Consider the following 18,443-nt stretch of genomic DNA (forward strand, 5'->3'; position numbering starts at 1 on the left):
ACCCTGCTATAGACTCGCTCATGCCACTGAAAAACTTTACAGGAAGATTACTACACCTGAAGTTGAAGAGAGCTATAACTTGTTGCATTACAGGCAGGAAGGGTGGCCAGGAGAAATAAAGGAAGAAAGAACAGTGAAAAAGGGCTATTTCAACAACTGGCACTCTGCTTTTAGAAACTGATCTTATCTCAACCTTATCAGGCTTGATACAGTCTTACTTTACATTTCTGCGTGGCCCAGCAATAAGAGCTGTATGTTAATTGAGAGGCATGCTAGTCTTATGTCAATAGAAGTTAGCTTAGAAGGTTGACAACACGTTCACATCAATTCATATCGACCATATCTCTTACACTGTGCTAAAAAGGTTAAATGAAAACAAAAATCCATCAGCAATAGCATAGGTCTTTCATCTTCAATTTAAGACTGTGGGGTGGGAGAGTTCAAGTGAGAAGATTTCTGTGGGTTTGAGTATTTTTTTTTTCGCCTACCCTTTACTCAAATAGAATTAGAAAAACTGGTGATGGAGTTTCATTCAATGACTATGCGCCTGGATAAGCAGCACTCCAGCAGAATGTGTAAGCTACAATATATTTACTTTGTAACTTTCAGTATTTGAGGAAAACTGATCATTGTTATCTTTTTCCAAAACTTACACAAGTTTTCGTAAATTACACAGAACATCTCTAAAAGTGGAAGTGTTCTTCCTTGACTCTTTTCCTGTAAAAATTAAATGCCTCATAGAAATAAATAATTCAGCCAAAAAATTATACAAAAGCTAGTGAGAATCAGCATCAATGGTATTCTCATTCTAGTAGTACTTCTAAATCCAAAGATTACATTTATTTTTAGAACAGACAACAGTTCAATGGGAAGAAAATTAGCTTATTTTATGATGTCTAACAAGGGAATAAGTTCTAAATATGTCCTGAAAAAGTCGCTAAACACGAGAATAGCATGGTCAAAGAGGAAAACAAAACAAGTACAATACCAGAAGAATCAGATTACAGGTCACAAGCTTGGATCGCATTTGTTTGCCTTAATTCTAAGGAAAACAGACTTGCACAAGAGTTAAACTTAGTTATCTGTCAAAATACAAGAATTAGATAGCACAGATATTTAGCATATGCATTATCATTTTATAGAATGAAATTTAAAAATGCGCTAATATCACTTAAAGGGAGTGCGATATGTTTTACTTACTTTGATCAGCATAGTTTTTTGCTTTTAGTTCAAGCTGTCGAGTTTGTGATTCTAATGCTTCCACTCTGGTCTGTAAGTCCTTTTTCTCTTGTTCTTGAGAATCTTCAAACTCAATGAATTTCTAAACAAAAAAAGGTGAATTTAGACTCTACAATTAATTACAGATTTTTTTAAAAAAAGCCCGAGCAAAGTTCTTTCTCCAAAGAGAAAGAACAGATTTACAGTCATTCCTAGATTTGTTTTTAAAAAGACTTTGACTTCAAGCAGCATGTAGGAAACAACACAGCAGCCCTTCACAGCAAGGAAGGGTACAAGCAGGTGTCCAAAACAGAACAGATCTACGCCCACATTTAAATATAAAGGACACTAACTCTTTTAGTCCAGTGTCCATCAGCCAAACATCTCACCTAGGTTGCTCTGTGTAATCACTATTAACCAAGTTCCAACTACTTCAGAAAAGACGCTTGGGACTAACACAAATATGAATTATTTCTCTCTTTCCTAACTTCACACAGTTGCCTGGCAGCACTGCATGTGAACACAGAGGGTCTTGGTATCCTTAAACTGGACTGAACATCGGTGAAGCACACCTGTACCTCTAAGCCATGAAGGTATAGACACTGCAGCAGGGACATGCCAGGAATAGTGCCAGCCAAAATTACATGCTGTCTTTTCATTCCTACCCAATTTCTGTTATCATCTGATAGGTTATAAAGTGCTCACAGTCTTCATCCAGTACTTCATAACCATCTCCTACAATCTGTCAACTGCATAGAAAACTATTTACACGCAGTCCACGGTTGTGCTGATCACCATCATCTTCCGTTACCTGGGTTTATCAACTGTGTGTCGCACAATATTCTGGAGTTCACTGATGTATATATCATTGTTTACGTTTTACAACATTAAAGTTACCAATGCATCATTCTAGCAGTTTTAAAAGCATATTTTTTGCTATTTATCTTAACCAAAAACTTAAGAAACAAAATGTATACTGGTGGCTCATAGAATACTTCTAATAGCCAAAGATGTCTTAGGTCTCGTAGTACTCTCTATTCTGCATTGCAAAGAAAACACAAGTTACGCAGAAGGCTCGTCTAAAGGGAAGAAAAGCATCCCAGAAGACTTTGCAGGGAAAAAAAAAAAAAAAACAAAACACAAACCAAACATCCAAGACAGCTAAAGGGTCAGAAAGCAAGCTCCAGCTGGGTAGTACATGGAAGCAGAGAGACAGAGGCAACAACTTAAAAATAGTAATGTTATAGGTGATTTGAATATAATTTTTTTCCATACTTATTGCTAGGAAAATTTAGTGGGCAAAAATACTTCAAAAGCCCACACATCAACTTTTAATAAGGTACTAAGTTTTAGCCAATGTGTTTTACAGCTTTTACAAAAGCAGAAACTCTTAATCCCACGAAAAGAGCTTCAGTTTAGCAGGGTCATCAGAAGTTTTGCTTCAAAATTACTTCAGATGTAGAAATACATCAAAAACTATCAAGTGGAACAAAAGTTCCTTTCAGACAAGTTCTCCATGGCTATCACAGGACTAGGCATGGTGTTCATATGACTGTGCTTGAAGCTAAATCATGAAGCAATTGAGAAACAGCTGACACTAGCCCAGGTAGCACTGCTTGGGGTTTGGTGATTTAAAATGAGTTCTCCCACTTCAAAAAGACAGATACGCAAAAGTCTTTCTACCCCCTCAACACAAAGTTTGGGAATATTAATTCATCAATGTAATACTGAAAAACTCAACCTTTGAACTTTTTTCATGTCTATTTTGTAGTAAATGTTTTGTCCCTTTTATATTAAAGATTCAAGTCATGTCTGGCTCATTCTTAGCAGACTCCCTTTTTAAAAAGGGCTTCAAAATTTGACACAAATTTGGCACTGGGGCTAAATACCAACATGGTTTGTTACATTAAACATGGGAAAACACGAAAGAAGAATTATAAAACTGTAACATCTTTGTTTAGTTGCTTCTCTGATGATTTCCCAAAGTTAGATGTGTCTCATAACTTGCAAAAGGCCAGTGACAACCATACTTTTGAACAAACAGCCGTTCAAAGCCATCAATGTCATTGTTACTCATGAACTAAAGATAGATATCATTTTATATTTCCTCTCAAGTTCTTCAACTGCAACTATTAAAAATGGTCTTGCGTTAAAGTTAAATGGTTGGCTTATTTTCCTTCACTTTGTTAAAGTTAGAATTTAAATTACACATCTTCAAAAATATTTTTATAATTAAGGCTGGGCTATTTTTTTCCTCTGCTGAAAACTATACCTGATCAAATCATGGATTGTGTACTTTAGACTTTTAACTGTTTCTATTTGGTTTCATCCCTCCTTCCAGTGATAGTATTAACACAGGCAGAGCCCCAGGAGATCGGTCATCTCGTCCTGACTAAGCCTGTGTGACTGTGATGGGAGGACTAGTCAGATAAACCACCACAGCAGCCAAGGATAGGCTGAGCACCCATATTAAGACTTTTATTTTTAAATTTACATTGACAATACACTCAAATATTGCACATTATCTGCATTGTTTAAAGTAAATGCAGCAACATATGTAGGAACATGTTAGCCACTCAGCATATGGAAACTAGACATTCTCTTATTTCAACCCAAGCTACCGGTTACACAAAATACCAATGCAGACAAAAAAAAAAAAAAAAAAAATCTAGCTTTCCTCATTTTAAGTGACATCCTGTCTAGGCCACAAAGCCATATCTTACAACTCCAGCTCTAACAAGAAGTAAGGGGGTTTTTGTTTGATTGCTTTGGTTGGGTTTTTTAGTTGTTTGGGTTTTTTTTGGTTTTTTTTTTGTTTTTTTGTTTTTTTGTTTTTTTTTAAGAAGAGCAAGCTGAAGGACACCACCATGTCTTTAAAACAATCAGACCTAGTACCACAAGACCACAGAAGACATGACTAGAACGGCCCTGTAAAGGTCATCTTGTTTCAGAGCTCTGATGTTCAGTGTTGATGTCTGGATCTTAATTTTGATTAGGATATAATGAGGTGTAAGCACAGGATATGATGCACACCTCCTTCTGCACATGCCTACTGCTGAAATCTACACTGCTGTGCTACCTTCGTAAACTATGTTTGGTAACTCCCATTTAATCCTTTCCATTTTCTCCAGGCAGTATCAACTATGTAATTTCAGACAGATATTTGTTTAACCTGTTCTTAAAGACCTCCAATAAAAAGTACTTCACAAGCAAGATTCAGAAGTCTTTATGTAATCAATTTTAAATCTACTTCAAGTTCACAGCAATAATCACTGCAATAAACATGAACTCAGACTACACAAGGGAACAGCACAGCATATACATTTGGAGCCCTCTCTCATGCATATAACCATTTAACCACTTAGTAATACAGTACTAGCCAAATGAAACCTTTCATCCTATATTTATGTCATCATCTCTTTCCTTATGTTTTAACTTGTTTTCCCGTCACACACTCCAGGTGCAGTATATCCGATGTCAGGGTTCCACCTACTTGGCAGGCTCTACTACCCTATGACATGTCCTTCAGCAGCTTTTATGGCGGCGATGCCAGCTTTCCAGCCGATGGCATGTTGTTCCTGGAGTAGGTAAAGTTAACTATGAAGCAGCTCAGCCGGACTTGGGGTAGGTAACTGAAAACAGCCAAGCAAATTTTACACCTTTTTAGCAAGCTTTTTGTATAATAAATCTCAATTTTGCTCTTATATAAATAAAAAATACTTAAACTCTTATTGCAGGGTGTTTACTGCAGGTTGTTTACTTTACATACAATCCGAAGAAAGAAAGTTAACTTTGGGAACAGTAAGAACTTAAACAATTTTTCATGCTGGTAAACCCTTTTTCATGGTTGCAAAAGTAGCAACCATGTATTCAACATCAATTTTCAAGAACAGCTTAATCTCACCAACAGCAGAAAAGATGTATTGGACAGCTTGACATGGCTAAAAGGAGTAGATTTTATCCTGTTTCCAAGGCCACACAAAACCCCTTCTGCTAGCCACACCCCCCCAGGTATGGAGCAGCATACTTCTACAGAAGTAAAACTGTTTATAAAATACCAGAACCACAAATCCTTCTTCCTCTCCCACTTCTTTGTGGCAGGGCATGCTGCCTAACATTCACTAAGTGGGAAGATAAGTTATGCAGAACTGCAAGCAGAACAGCAGAATAGCTGGTTCCTCTATTTCTTTAGCTGTATCACAAAACATACCATGTTAGAAGTCAGACAAGAGACTTCACAGCAATTAAAAGATCATGGCTGTTATCTAGAAGACTGACAAGTAGGCCCAGAGCTTCTGAAATTTTTATTTTTTTTTTTTTTTAAGTCACTATAACAGAAGTCCACAGGCAATAACTTTCAAGATGTTTCTTTAGTAATGCTTCTTAAGGAAAGGAAATAACGGAGGAAAATTAGGACGATGGTGTGAGGAGATTCCCATTCAAATAGTAAACCATTAATATTCATCAAGATACTACTGTAAATAAAAATTCCTACAACAGCAAGCAGAAAATAAAAGAAGATACGCTAATTCTTCAGGACAGTCAGAACAAATGATACAGAATATCAAACTTAATAGCTCAAAATTCTTCATTTTGCTATCAGATTACACAAGCAACCTCCACAATCAAAGAATCACACTAAGCCAGTAACTTCTTTTCCAAGAACTGTAGTTCCTTTCGCTTCAACCACACTGCACCATCAGATTGTCTCAACACTCAAAAACATGGTTGCAACAGTCAAGTCTGAATAAAATACGTACCTCTCAAACATACCATGCTTTATCTATGACAGACATTTTCACATATGAACAGCGTAACTGACCTCAGCACATAGCAAAAAGATGACCTTTGCACTTACAATTGAAGATATGGTCTTTGATCTAATTGCACTTTGGAAAGCATCAGTAAGTTGTTCTGCAGCACGATTACTAGATTTTTGACAACATAATCCTTGTCCCCTCAAGGTAATTCATCATGACACAAAGAAATGGAGGTCACAGTGAAGTACACCACCAACTTAAGTATGGACACCTCCTGAAGAGCCACGATAACACAGTTAATACCATATCCTATTTCATCATATTGTTATGTTTTCTGTTCTGCTGCCCAAGGCCTGCTTTTTTCCAATCTGGCAAGTGCTGCCTGTGTTTCAAGCCTGATTGATTTTCTCATTAATTAGTTCAGAAAATATTTATCAGTCTTTTACTCTCTTAATAAAAATATGTTTTCTAAAAAAGCCTTTTACATGCAGCTCGCGTCAGAACTACTGATTAAGTCTTTACGGCAATAGTCCCCAGACTGAAGTCCATAAAGCACTCTCAAACAACTACATGTTTGACAAGAAGACGAACGGTCTGTTGGTCCAAGAGTCCGGGGAACACTGTTCACACCACATTACTTTGTGGCAAACTACTGAAGTCCTGGAACAATTTGCAGGCAACATTTTTCACTCACTTATAACCATAACGTATACAAACATTTGTACAAGACTAATGTTTTTTCAAGTCTTCACTGTCAATATTGTCTTCAGTCTTGGTGTTGTTATTTTTCTGATTTTGGGAAAATTTAGAAGTTAAGCACAACCACAGAGATAAGCACCGGACACGAAGTCTGGAAATAGACTTATAAGATGGCTTGTTCTATTACAGATAATGCTGTCAATCCAATTTCCTCCAGGAGTTTGGCAAGACAATGAGCTGGAGGAAGTTATCCTGCACAGCCGCTTTCTATTGTATTGCTTTATAATCTCGCAGAAAATAGTGCTTCGCAAGCTTATTTATGCTGAAGCAATTCTTAGATTTTAATTTTTTTTTATTTCTGTCGTAACATCCTAAGTCAAAGTTTATGCCATTGAACAATCTGCACCACCTGTTGCTGACTGCAGCTTTTATGTACCAACTTTGAAGAACTATAGTCTAGACAACGCTTATTTCCTTTTTTTGGTTTGTTTTTGGGTTGGTTTTTTTTTTTTTTTCCAATGCCTCCTCACTCTATTTTGTAAATACCCTCTACAACTAATCCGGAATGGACTATCCGCCTCCTGCCACGGAGGAAACCCAGAGGGAAAGCGAAAGCGCGGAGCGGTGGGTCCGCGGTTCCACGTTTGCTCTGCACAGCAGCGCTGCTCCTCTGCGGCGGACCCGGCGGCGGCAGGAGCAGCGCTTCAGGAGAGTTATTTAAGAGTCGTGCGGGAAGAGCCGTGCTGAGGAGAGCGCTGAGCAGAGGGCGGCGGAGCTCTGCCATCACCTGCGCTCACAGGACACGACGCTGCCCAGAGCGCGGTACCGGTACCCGCTCCTCCGCGGCGCTGGAGGCCAAGCGAGCGGAGCAGGCGGGGACCCCCGCCCGGAGCTCCCTGCCCTCCCTCCTCACAGGAACACGCCGCGGCCTCGGCTCCTCACGCGGTGGCTCCCGGCCCCTCAGACAGGGCACCCCCTCACCACCACCACCACCCCCGGGGCCTCCCGGGGTGGGAGCCGGCAGGAGCCGGGCCCAGGTGCCGCGAGCACCCCGCCCTGGGCGGCTCCAAGGGCAGGAAGCCCCCCCACCCCCTCCGCCTCCACGGAGGAAGCCCGGAGCCGCCGCCCGCCTCGGGAACGGGCCCCCGCCCTCCACCGGCTCCGCTCCCGCCTCAGCCCGCGGGCCCGGCGCCCGCCCTCACCTCCTCGGCCTGCTTGCGCAGCGCCTTCTCCCGCTCGTACTGCGTGAGGAGCTGCTCGTTGTCGTCCCGCAGCAGCTCCAGCTCCACGCTGGTCTCCTGGCTGTGGGCGCACACCGAGTCCAGGTTCTCCAGGACGGCCACCACCAGCGGCATCAGCTCGGCCACCACCTCCTCGTCGTAGCGCCCGATGAGCCGCTCGAACTCGCGGTAGATGGAGCCCGCCAGCCCCGACACCCGCTCCGACATCATGGCGGGGCCGGGGCCGCCGGGGTCCTCCTGGTACACCACGCCGTCCGCCAGCTCCATGGCTGCCGGCGAGAGCCTTCCCTCCGGGGACCCGGCGGGGCGGCAGCAGCTCAGGGCGCTCCCTCTGCGGCGGGGCCTCGCCTGCAGCCGGGGCTCAGAGAGGGGGGGACGGAGAACGGCCCTGGCGCACGGCACTGACCTCACCCGCCGCGCCGGGGCGGGGCCGCCGCGTCACGCGGGAGGGGCGGGGCGGGGCGAGCCAGGAGCCCGCAGCGGCGCGGGGAAGGGGGGCGGAGCCTAGCTGTGAGGTCAGCGTGGGCGGGGCCGGGGTGGGTGGGGCTATGGCGGCCGCCATCTTCCGGTGTGTCAGCGGAGGGTCGCGGTGTCCGGCGTACCGCCCGGCGCCGGAGGGATGCTGGGTCCTGCGGCAGGGTGTTCGCCTCAGGGGAGAGGCTTAGGCCGGGTCGGAAGCGGGGCGGGATGTGCGGGGCCAGAGGAGAGGCGCTGAGGCCCACGGGCTCAGCACTGCGGGGAGCCGGCCCGCCCTGAGGCGGCCTCCCGTGGGGCCGGGGCGCGGGGAGGGGGGCCGCGAGCCCCGGGGGCGGCACGGTTAATCTACATCTCCTGGAATGGGAGAGTTCAGGAGACGCTGTCTGCCAGCCGACCTGAAAGCATTATTATTTATTTTTTGCGCCCGCAGAGGAGTAAATACACCAAGCGATTCATGTAGGGATGACTGACGGAGCTAAACCTGGGGTTTAAGACTTCACAGCTCCCAAACCCTACTTGGGGCGCTGCGTTGGCTGATCTCTGATGACAAAAAGACCTTTTATTTCTAATAAGATCCCCAGATAAATTAATATCAGAAATCCTGGTTTATTAGCAATAGCGCAGCTTAGAAAGCATCTCGCACTCACTAAAAGAGATTGGTTTCCCTCGGATTTGGAACACTGAATTCCATTGCAGATTACTGTTGCATCATGGGATGCATGGGAGCTATTCTGGATGTTTACTGTAAATCTGAAAACATCTACTAAGATTGAAAAGTTTTAGAGGTGCTTCACTTTCCTAATTTTTATCATACGATTAGTATTTGGGGAAATCACTGTTTCTCATTAAGTAAATATTTCATGTACAAGGGAGCTAAAGAACCCAGAGGCCTAGTGGCAGCACAGTAACAAATTAGTATTTTAAAAAATGCAAAAGCTTGAGAAGTGGTGGAACTTCAACTGCGGTGATTGCATTAATTTCCACTGGAGAGCAGTAGAGGTTTGCACTGTATTTTCTCTCATTTGAACTGAACTAAGACAGTAACTGCTTTAAATGTGCATGTTCCATTGTGGTTTTTGTACTAAGCTGGTGGATCTGTGCAGGAACAATGAAGAAAAGGCTTCAGCCCCGTATATTGGATTCTCATGTGAGTTCTGTTTGGACATCATCCTCCATAGTTCAGCCAGGGCATAGGCAATTAAAGTACAAATTTATTTATAAACATGGCAAAAGGAAAGAAAAGCTGTTTGCCTTTTAATTATGACCAAAAATTTACATCATTTTAGCTGAAAAACTAGTTAAGAAAAGACACAATATGTACTTTCCTACTCACATCTCAAGTGAAATTTTCATTTAAATTACTGGAAATTATCCCTGTGAAAAGATTTTTTTTTTTCATATTTCTCTTTAGTTGTTGTCCACTGAGAAAAAACGTGACTTCTCTGTGTTTGCCTGCTGTCTGCCATCGATTACGATCTTTACTTGATGCAGCAATGTTGAGGGAAGTTGTCTTTCAGAATTTCTCTCTCCCTTTAGGTCTTACATTGTTTCTCGTTTGCCTCAGTTATCTGTATTGCGGAAGACACTGAGAGCCTTTGGGGGTTATTGACTTGTGGTTTTTTTAGTGACCCTGAATAAATCTTGTAGGAAGACTGAGAACAGCCAAAGGTGAGAGGTAACTCCGTTCTGCTCTCAGGACAAGGTTGGCAAGACATATCTAATTGCAGTGGACTTTCAACCTAGTCCTCACCACATTATTCATACATGATACTGCATAATGTGAGGACAGCTCTAAACAACTGCAGATTATTGTGAAGATAAAAATGTTAATCTTCTTGAATGGCAGCAGAGATCCTTTTCTCTGTGTAGAGTTTTATAGTTATTGCCATCAGACTTGGCAAATCGCACGAATACATTAGCTCAAAAGCTGAACGTTCTGGCAGATGGCAAAAATGGGTCAAGGTGTCTGCTGACAGCCTTTAAGGGAAGGGGTCTCTAAGGATATGCTATATTTATCCCATTTCTATTAGCAAAATTGATAGATGTGGTTTTCTTTCACAGCTGGAGTGAGTCCGTCACTGAACAGGCAGGCTTTTTCCACTAGAGCTGCAGTCGGGCTGAGTACAGGTAGACGAGAGCCATTTGTGCTCATGTTTTATTTCTAGTCACCTACGGGTTTTCTAAGATGGATAAATGAAGTCTTTAAAAAGAAGGGACATTAGAAAAATTACCTGGGAGCCACATTTCAAGTGGTGAAAAATGTATCTTATTGACAGGCTGACCGCTGTGATCACATTTTATGATGTGCACCTCGCAGTCAGTGAGATCAGAAACTGATGGCTTAAAAATAGAACAAGTTATGGAATTATATCCTAGTTGTTTGCCAGCAGATTAAGAGACATTTATGATCTGTCAATTTAGTAAACTAATCAAGCCTACGAAACAGCACAAAGAAATGTATTGTCTATGTAGCTTGAAAGCAGTGACTGTCTGTAGTAACTACTGGAGTAAAATGCAATTCACGCTCTTGGGGAAAGAACTGCCTGAAAAATAAATTAGTTTTCTGGATAACAAGAAAAATTATATTCCCTATCCCTAGAAATAACAGTTTATTTGAAAGTAAATTGATTTGCAATTTACCAGGGAAGAAAGTTAGCCCTTGAATCGGTATGGGGTGAGAAGGCCTTAACTGGGACTTTACCCAGAAGAAGAAATTGCTGTGACAGCTTTGTTCTCTGGTGCCTTATACCTTAAAGTGCAACAGAAATCAAGCTAAAACCAGATGAACAACAGCAATGCTTAGCTAAATGACGAGTAGTATAGCCATGAGCAACAAAACATGTCAGACGCTGAAGCTGATTATAAGGAGCAAGAGGCGCACATCACAAAGCGCGAGTCCCAGTGAGAACTCCCCAAATATTCTGAGTGGTACAGATACAGGCGATTAGCTGAGATCATTATAACGCTGGGGCCAAACCAGCAAAGCTAGGAGCTATGTTTAAATTCTCCTGAAGTTTGGAGGCATTGTCAGTCAGTCTTTTGCCTCAGGCCTGTTTTAAAAATCTCTACTGGTTGTACGTAATGGCTTGAGCTCAGTAATTATACTTGGTTCACTCACTGAAGGTTTTGAAGGTCTTTACTTTCTCTTCCTGTGATTAGGCCATTTTTAGGAAATTATTTGCCTAGACTGTCTACTTCTTTTCATTTTAGGTAAAAATGTAATTTTCAATGTAATTTAGTAATTTTGGTACAGTTTTCAACCAGCAAAAAAGCTGCTCATTTGTACATTAAAAATAACAAGGAGACACACTCTTCTGTGGTGTTTTATCTGCTATATAATGCACAGCATGTTCTGCTAAGCATGGATTAATCTCAAAAGTGGCAAAGATGACCCTTATTTAATGAGGTTAAAAGACTTGGCAAAGATCGCACAGCAGACCTACAGTAAAGCTGCAAGTGGCGCTTGCCCACCTTATGGCAAGTCCTAAGCTTTAATTGTTAAATGACATAGTTTCAACAAGGCTGTAAATAGATGTCCTATTGCTGCTTTTAAGTGAATATTTTTATAAACATCCTTTTTCTAAACAAACCTTTTTCTATTTTTAAATATTGTTTTTGCCTTGGTGAGGATTATGGCATTAGAGTATGCAATGTCTTAAATAAATGTGCATTGAAACAACAGTATACAGTGGATTGACATTATCAGAATACTCGGAAATTCTAAGTCCAAAATAACTTCAAGGGGGACTTGCCAGAATACACAATGCTGTGGGTTTTTTAAACACCTTTAATTGAGTCAGAGTACATCCTAGTATGATCACACCTGGAAAAAAAGACCCCTGAATACTATTAAACAGGTTGTATGGATAGATCCTTATGTCAGATCTGGGTTCTCCCAGCAGAACTAGAAGTGCAACATGGGGGTGTGATGGATTGCAGCAAAGAAAAGGGATCCCAAGTACGGAAATCCAGGCTGTCAAACAACTGGATGTATCCCTGTTCAGCAGCAGCTAAGTCCTGCCCAGAGGGAGGTGAAATCCACATTATTTTGCTGGGAAGTTCATTCCAGTTTGAGGAATGACCGCAGGACAAGCGGGGAGGACACGCTGCGGACGCAGGAACCCCAGTGTCCGGGTGTCTTATCCTCGGGTCTCTCAAAGGCAGTGAAATAAATGCTCGAGGCAAAACAGTTAAGTGGGAAATTGTTGAAGGGTGTTTTGACTGGGAGATCTAATATAGTAGAGCCAGCAAAACAAAAAATAAAAAATAAAGCCTTCTTTAAAGAGGAAACTTAAAGAAAGAAGAGCAGTACGATAATAAGATTTTTATTAAAATAATTTTGTCTGCCTTTTGTTAAATAAAAAATGAGATTCAGCAGCTAAGACTGCAACGTTTAACAAAGGCGTTTCCCTCGCATCCCCGCTTTAATAACCCGGAAAACAGGAGATCCGCCGGGCCGGGGCCGGGGCCGGCCGCCGTTCCGAGCGCGGGGAGGGGGGGCAGACGGCGCCGCGTGTGGTGGCGACAGACCGCGGACCTAAACCCGGTGCGCCGGTGGGGACGGATGGCGGGGGCCGACACCGACGGGGGGTCCCGGGAAGGGGCGATGGCGGCGGGGGGTGTCCCCGGCGGGGGGGTGTCCCCGGGCGCTCCCGCCGGACGCGGCCCACAGCGCCCTCTGCAGGCGGGAGGCCGCCCCCCCGTCGCCATGGCAACCGGCGGCCCGCGGGGGCGGCCCGGGGTTAAGCCGCGGCTTGGCCGGCAGCGGCGGCCGCCACCGGGCGGCAGAGCCAGCCGAGGCCGCCAGCAGGTGAGACGGCGGGGCGCGGGGAGGTGCCGCGGAGGGAAGGGCGGTCGATCCGGGCCGGGAAACCCCCGGTTCCGCGGGGCGCGGGGGTGGCGGGAGGGGCCTGGCCTACCCCCCCCCAACCGCCTCACCGCGGGCCGCGGCTAAACCCGGACCCGTCTCGGCGCTGGTCTGCAGCACCGGGACGGCCCCGACGGCCGCGTCCCGCCCGGTGACACCCCCCCCCCTTCCCGTGCGGGGCTGCGAGCACCGGTGCGCTGCCTGCGGGCACATCATACAGCTGTTCGGGCACACGGGCAGCAGAACGCTGCTCCGAGGCAGCCGGCGGCGTTTTTTTGTGGGTGAAAACGACGCACAGGGATTTATTCAGCCTATTTAGCCCTAAATTGTGGGCGGCAGCCTCCCACGCTGCACTGGGAGATGTGTCTGGGAGAGTCTGCACCTTCCGTTCCATTCAGAGCTTTTTCTGATTTTAATATTTGCTAATTGCCTGTTTCTATAGTTGGCCACACAGTTAGTGTTTAAACTTACTTTTCTAATGCTTGTGAAAACCCCGTATACAGTGATTGATTTATTAAATCAGTGCAGACCATGGGTTAACGACCTTCAGATGTGGCCGATTTAATTATTATAATAGCTGACATTACACGCGATCCAGGGCTGTGATTGCACTTGCCTGCTGATCCTGGAATAATGACTTTTATTCCCCTCCTCATTAGGACGATGGCTTCTATCACTGAGCGGACGTTCATCGCCATCAAACCTGACGGGGTCCAGCGGGGACTGGTGGGAGAAATCATCAAGCGGTTTGAGCAGAAAGGATTCAAACTGGTGGCCATGAAATTAATACACGTAAGCTTTCCTTAATTTGTATGTCTTCTTTTTCATAGAAGCTGCATCCTTAAAATAGAGCAGGGTGCTATAATGACAAATGGAGTCTTCAGAACAATTAAACCTGAAATTTTGAGAAGTCTTTGAATATTTTGGAAAAAATCCAATTCCCAGCTCTGGCTAAATGCTTTAGACACGCTAAGCACGCTAATTTTAGTAACCTGATGTCCTTAGTCTGAAGAGAATATTCTTTTAGGTGCATCCTATACGTAATAAATACCTCCGAATATATTCGGCAAATACCAGGTCACATAAGCTGTCTGCATTGGCGAGAGGTACTTTTCTGTATTCAGTTGAGGTTAAAGCAAACAGTTAAAATTCTTATTGTACTTCTAGGAAGATGCTAGAAATGGTGAGTTTTCAAGTGCGTGCAAGTTTTAGGATTAATAGTGCTCTGTGGTTAATCTATGTGATTTCAGTATGCTCTTAAGTTCTTACTGTAAGCTTTTTTTGTTTGTTTTTTAATGCAGGCCTCTGAAGACCTTCTGAGAGAACACTACATTGACCTAAAAGACCGGCCATTCTACGATGGTCTGGTGCAGTATATGCACTCTGGACCTGTTGTAGCTATGGTGAGCTCTTAAAAATGAAGCTCAGCTAAGAAGAATACACTGTTTAATTGTCTTACCTTCAATAAGATTGTATTACCTATTGAATTCTAGTTTACTTTTAAAAGGACTTTAGAACCTAGATTCAAATACTGTAATTAGGAAGCTGTACTATTAACTCCTTTTTCTTTCATCTTTTTTTCATATTCTTTCTCTCCTTTGAGTTGATGAAGAGGGCGGGGGTAAAGGGGAACCAAAGCTGGGACCTTGAGAAACAGTAGACCTGCACAACAAAACCCACTGGGAAATGCCATGTATTAAGTATGCTGAAAAATGATTATAGAATATTTTTACTTTACTCCTAAGCTATAGCAACTTTGAAAATCTTTTTCAGTCTAACTTCATTAGAAGGGACTTTCTCTTTTTTTCCTTGACAGTGTACTTGTAAAATAGTTGAGCTGCAGAACTAGATCTTCAGTAAGCAGACAGCTTTGGAAGGCTGTTCACCATATTGAAATTTGAAATGACTCTCTGCCCATCCTTGGTGAGGAGAGGTATTGTGCAGAAGGGGAGAACTTCAGCAGACACTTCAAGATAAAATATGTCTTGCTATTAGGAGTATTTGGATGGTGATTTGTGCTGTGACGGACAGCATTGTGTAGCTCTGGAAGGTATGATTAACTCTTGCTACTTCATCTACTGCTAAGATTTAATAATCTTAATGGATTTTTTTTTTTTTTTTTTTTTAAGGTGTGGGAAGGTCTTAACGTGGTTAAGACTGGAAGAGTGATGCTGGGGGAAACTAATCCATTTGATTCAAAGCCTGGCACTATTCGTGGTGACCTCTGCGTTCAAGTTGGAAGGTATATTATGAAATTGTTGATATCGTCTAAACATGCTAAATGTCCATTGCTATGTCATGATATATGTCATGATATATGCAGGAACTGTGCTCCATCCTTCTCTGTCTTATGGATGGAGCAGCCGTTTCCTGTGTAATCACATGTAATTCCTGTGTAATTTCCATGTAATGTTACTGCCTAAAGATGGAAGTCCAGTTGTGGTCTTCCCTGTTGACAAAAATCAATGAGCAAAGCTGGGACTGCATACTCCAGGCCTATTACTACTTTATGGTTGCTTACAATTTCTCTCCGTAATGGAGACCACTTCAAAAACTGAGGCTTGCTTTGCTTCGAGTTTGAGGATTATATTACCTTTATATGCACATTTTCTTTTCCTAGGAACATCATTCACGGAAGCGATTCTGTAGAAAGTGCTGAGACAGAGATCAATTTATGGTTCACTCCTGAAGAACTGGTTGATTACAGAAGCTGTGCTCAGGAATGGATCTATGAGTAAAACTGAGCCCGTACCTTCTGGTATCCTTCCTTGTCTGGAAAGACCTGCTAGCCTCTAGCTATTTCAAAGCCCTTCATATGAACTGGTAGAAACCTGTCTCAGAGACCTGTGAGATTGCTCAGTTGTGAACGTTAAATATAGTCGGTGTTTGCTGCTGCTTTGGTTAGAAAGCTGTCACGCTATAGATGGAATTGTACTTTTAAAAAGCTGCTTCTGGGAGTGAGAGATAGGAGATGAAAACACAGAGCATATAACACATATTTTCCTGAAACACTCTGTAGTCAGAGGGCATTTTGGTAAGCAGAAAAAAAAAAGGTAAAAATTTATTTGGTAAATAAATATGCAAATGGCTCAGTGTCAAAGGTTAATTTTGTTGAAATGTTAGGGGACAACTGGCGGTATGTAAATATGTTGATAGTGTGCCCAAACATTGAGGATTGAGCTTGATACCAAGTGAATCCCCACGCCCAAGACGGCTGCGGAAAGAGCTTGTTTATTTCTCCCTCCCGAATGCGCTGTGCCCGCACACCCAGCACAGCTTTCATTAAATGACAACTGTTCGCTCCATTGACACTGTTTCAGCTTGCTTTTTCCCCCCCTACAGGATTTGTTTAGCATTTTAAGGAAGGATTAATGGGCCAGGCTTTCTGAAATGCCCTTTTTATGTGAAAAGAAGATTAATGTGAGGATGGATGAGGGAACTCTACCTCCAGCCACTTTACAGTATCAGTCCTCTGGGGTTGCACAGAGCAACAACTGAGTGATGTTTGCTTTGCTGACGGAACAGCTGGTAATTTAGTTATGTTCCCGTTTGTGGTCTTTCCTTAATAGTTGGAACCACAAAGCAAGCTGTTCTTGGATAAGGTATTTCAGAAGTGACTTTAGTGTTATTATTTTGTTTATTTAATTATTTAATCATGTAAAGAAATACAGTCATAATAATGCTAAATGTATTCCAGTAGAGCTGTCTGCTTCTATCAGAGAAAAGGATCAGCCTCCTGCAGAAATTTTAACAACAAATATTCACGTGGGTGAAGAAATGCGTTGGCATCGATATTATGTATTTATTTACCTGCAACATTGTATTCATTAAAAGCAAGAGTTTCATTAAATCAGTGTTCTAACTCTATTTTTTTCCTACAGTGAGTTCTTGTGGAATGAATGTTGAATTCAATGCTTATACTTTATGAAAAGATCTAACTCCTAAAAAGAGATGGTACAAAATAAAACAACATATGCTGTTTCTTAAGGAAATAAAAAAATAAAGGAAAATAAAAATAAAAAATAAAAGGAAATTTTCATTATATTGTCTTACATCTAATTAATGAGTATAAGGAGAGGGAACAAATTCCCTACCTACCAAACTGCAGGTGAGGTTGTTAGCTTCTCTTCTGAAAATATTCAGTGTTATAGAGAATAAATAATTAAGTTAAAGGTTGTTAGAGAAAAGGGAACACGTGACAAACTTGTGCATGCGATGAGTAGTCTCCAGTTCTGTTTTTTGGGGGGGCATTGCTTGAGATTTCTTTTCCTTTGCTGCTTACTACAAAATAGAGAAATTTGGGTTCTCTGGAGATGTGGGGGTTGTCCGAAAGCTACCGATCAGTATTTCTGATGTGCTGAGACCGAGAGGAGGGGGAGGTCAGCCGTCTCAGAGAAACGCACATCTGAGATGTGTGACTGGGCGCGTCCAGTTTCACTAATTGTAAGTGCCCCGTCAGCGGGAGCCTGCACAACTACCGCAAAGGGTATTTCTTTATTACAACGGTGGTGATGGCATACGATTACAGCTAGCTCAGGAAGAGAAAAGGTGCTTTGTAAATTAGCAGTAAACATAAAAAGTAACAACACTCTTCCTAATTCTGGTTATGACACTGGACGGGGGACGGTGACGTTTCACACCTGCGTTTTGACACTTTGCAGCTTCATCTTCCCCTATCCCAACAAAACCGCCGGCGCCTTTCCAGCCCTTCGGCTCCTCCGTGGCTGTTCTGTGGGAAACAGCATTTCCCGCCGCGGGAAGGGGCGCAGCCGGGGCGGCGGTGGGAGCGCTGGTGAGCGGACCGCGGGGACGGGCCCCTCCGGGAGCAGCAGAACAGGTACCTCGCAGTAAAAAATGATTATTAGTAGAGGTAAACGTCCTTAAAATCTCTCCGCTGTGGAGAAGGTTCTACGCCCCCGTTGCTGCCACCGGAGGTCGATAACCCCCCACGGCGGCTCCCCGGGGCTGGCGGCGACAGGTGCGGCGCGGCCCGGCCCGGCCCGGCCGGCTGCCAGCGGCGGAGGGGGGCTCGGCCCGGCTGAGGGAGCGTAGCGGCCGCCGCCGGCTCCGGCAGCAGCGTCCGTCCCGGCAGCGCGGGCTGGCGCCGAAGCGAGCCCCGAGCCCCGCCCGGGCCGCCCCCAAGCGCCGCAAGGCGGGCGGCTCCTCCCCTCCGCAGGGCGG

The 18,443-nt window shown here is 43.6% G+C and overlaps 2 protein-coding genes across 3 annotated transcripts in view; one reads left to right on the forward strand and one right to left on the reverse strand.

Annotated features, from left to right (window-relative positions):
- Positions 1 to 8,317, reverse strand: part of SPAG9 (sperm associated antigen 9) — a 65,310-nt gene extending 56,993 nt beyond the window's left edge. For both annotated transcript variants that reach the window (XM_082492231.1, XM_082492230.1), the window contains exons 1-2: positions 7,880 to 8,317; positions 1,201 to 1,321 (exon numbers count right to left, since the gene is read on the reverse strand). In XM_082492231.1, the coding sequence (XP_082348357.1) occupies positions 1,201 to 1,321; positions 7,880 to 8,185 (427 nt within the window). In that variant the 5' untranslated portion in view covers positions 8,186 to 8,317. The remainder of the gene's footprint in view (positions 1 to 1,200; positions 1,322 to 7,879) is intronic.
- Positions 8,318 to 13,126: 4,809 nt separating this feature from the next.
- Positions 13,127 to 17,109, forward strand: LOC309678967 (nucleoside diphosphate kinase A-like). Its single transcript, XM_082492179.1, has 5 exons — positions 13,127 to 13,205; positions 13,922 to 14,054; positions 14,564 to 14,665; positions 15,392 to 15,504; positions 15,883 to 17,109. The coding sequence occupies exons 2-5, from the start codon at positions 13,926 to 13,928 to the stop codon at positions 15,998 to 16,000; spliced, it is 462 nt and encodes a 153-aa protein (XP_082348305.1). The 5' UTR covers positions 13,127 to 13,205; positions 13,922 to 13,925; the 3' UTR covers positions 16,001 to 17,109.
- Positions 17,110 to 18,443: the final 1,334 nt, after the last annotated feature.

The sequence above is a fragment of the Vanellus vanellus genome, assembly GCF_965231255.1.
Source record: "Vanellus vanellus genome assembly, chromosome: 17".
NCBI lineage: Eukaryota > Metazoa > Chordata > Aves > Charadriiformes > Charadriidae > Vanellus > Vanellus vanellus.

What these genes read in the sequence shown, in the direction of transcription:
- LOC309678967 (XM_082492179.1), top strand. Translation starts at nt 13,926, where the DNA reads ATGGCTTCTATCACTGAGCGGACGTTCATCGCCATCAAACCTGACGGG. An exon ending in TGGCCATGAAATTAATACAC is followed by an intron (nt 14,055 to 14,563) that starts GTAAGCTTTCCT and finishes TTTTTAATGCAG; the next exon opens with GCCTCTGAAGACCTTCTGAG. An exon ending in CTGGACCTGTTGTAGCTATG is followed by an intron (nt 14,666 to 15,391) that starts GTGAGCTCTTAA and finishes TTTTTTTTTAAG; the next exon opens with GTGTGGGAAGGTCTTAACGT.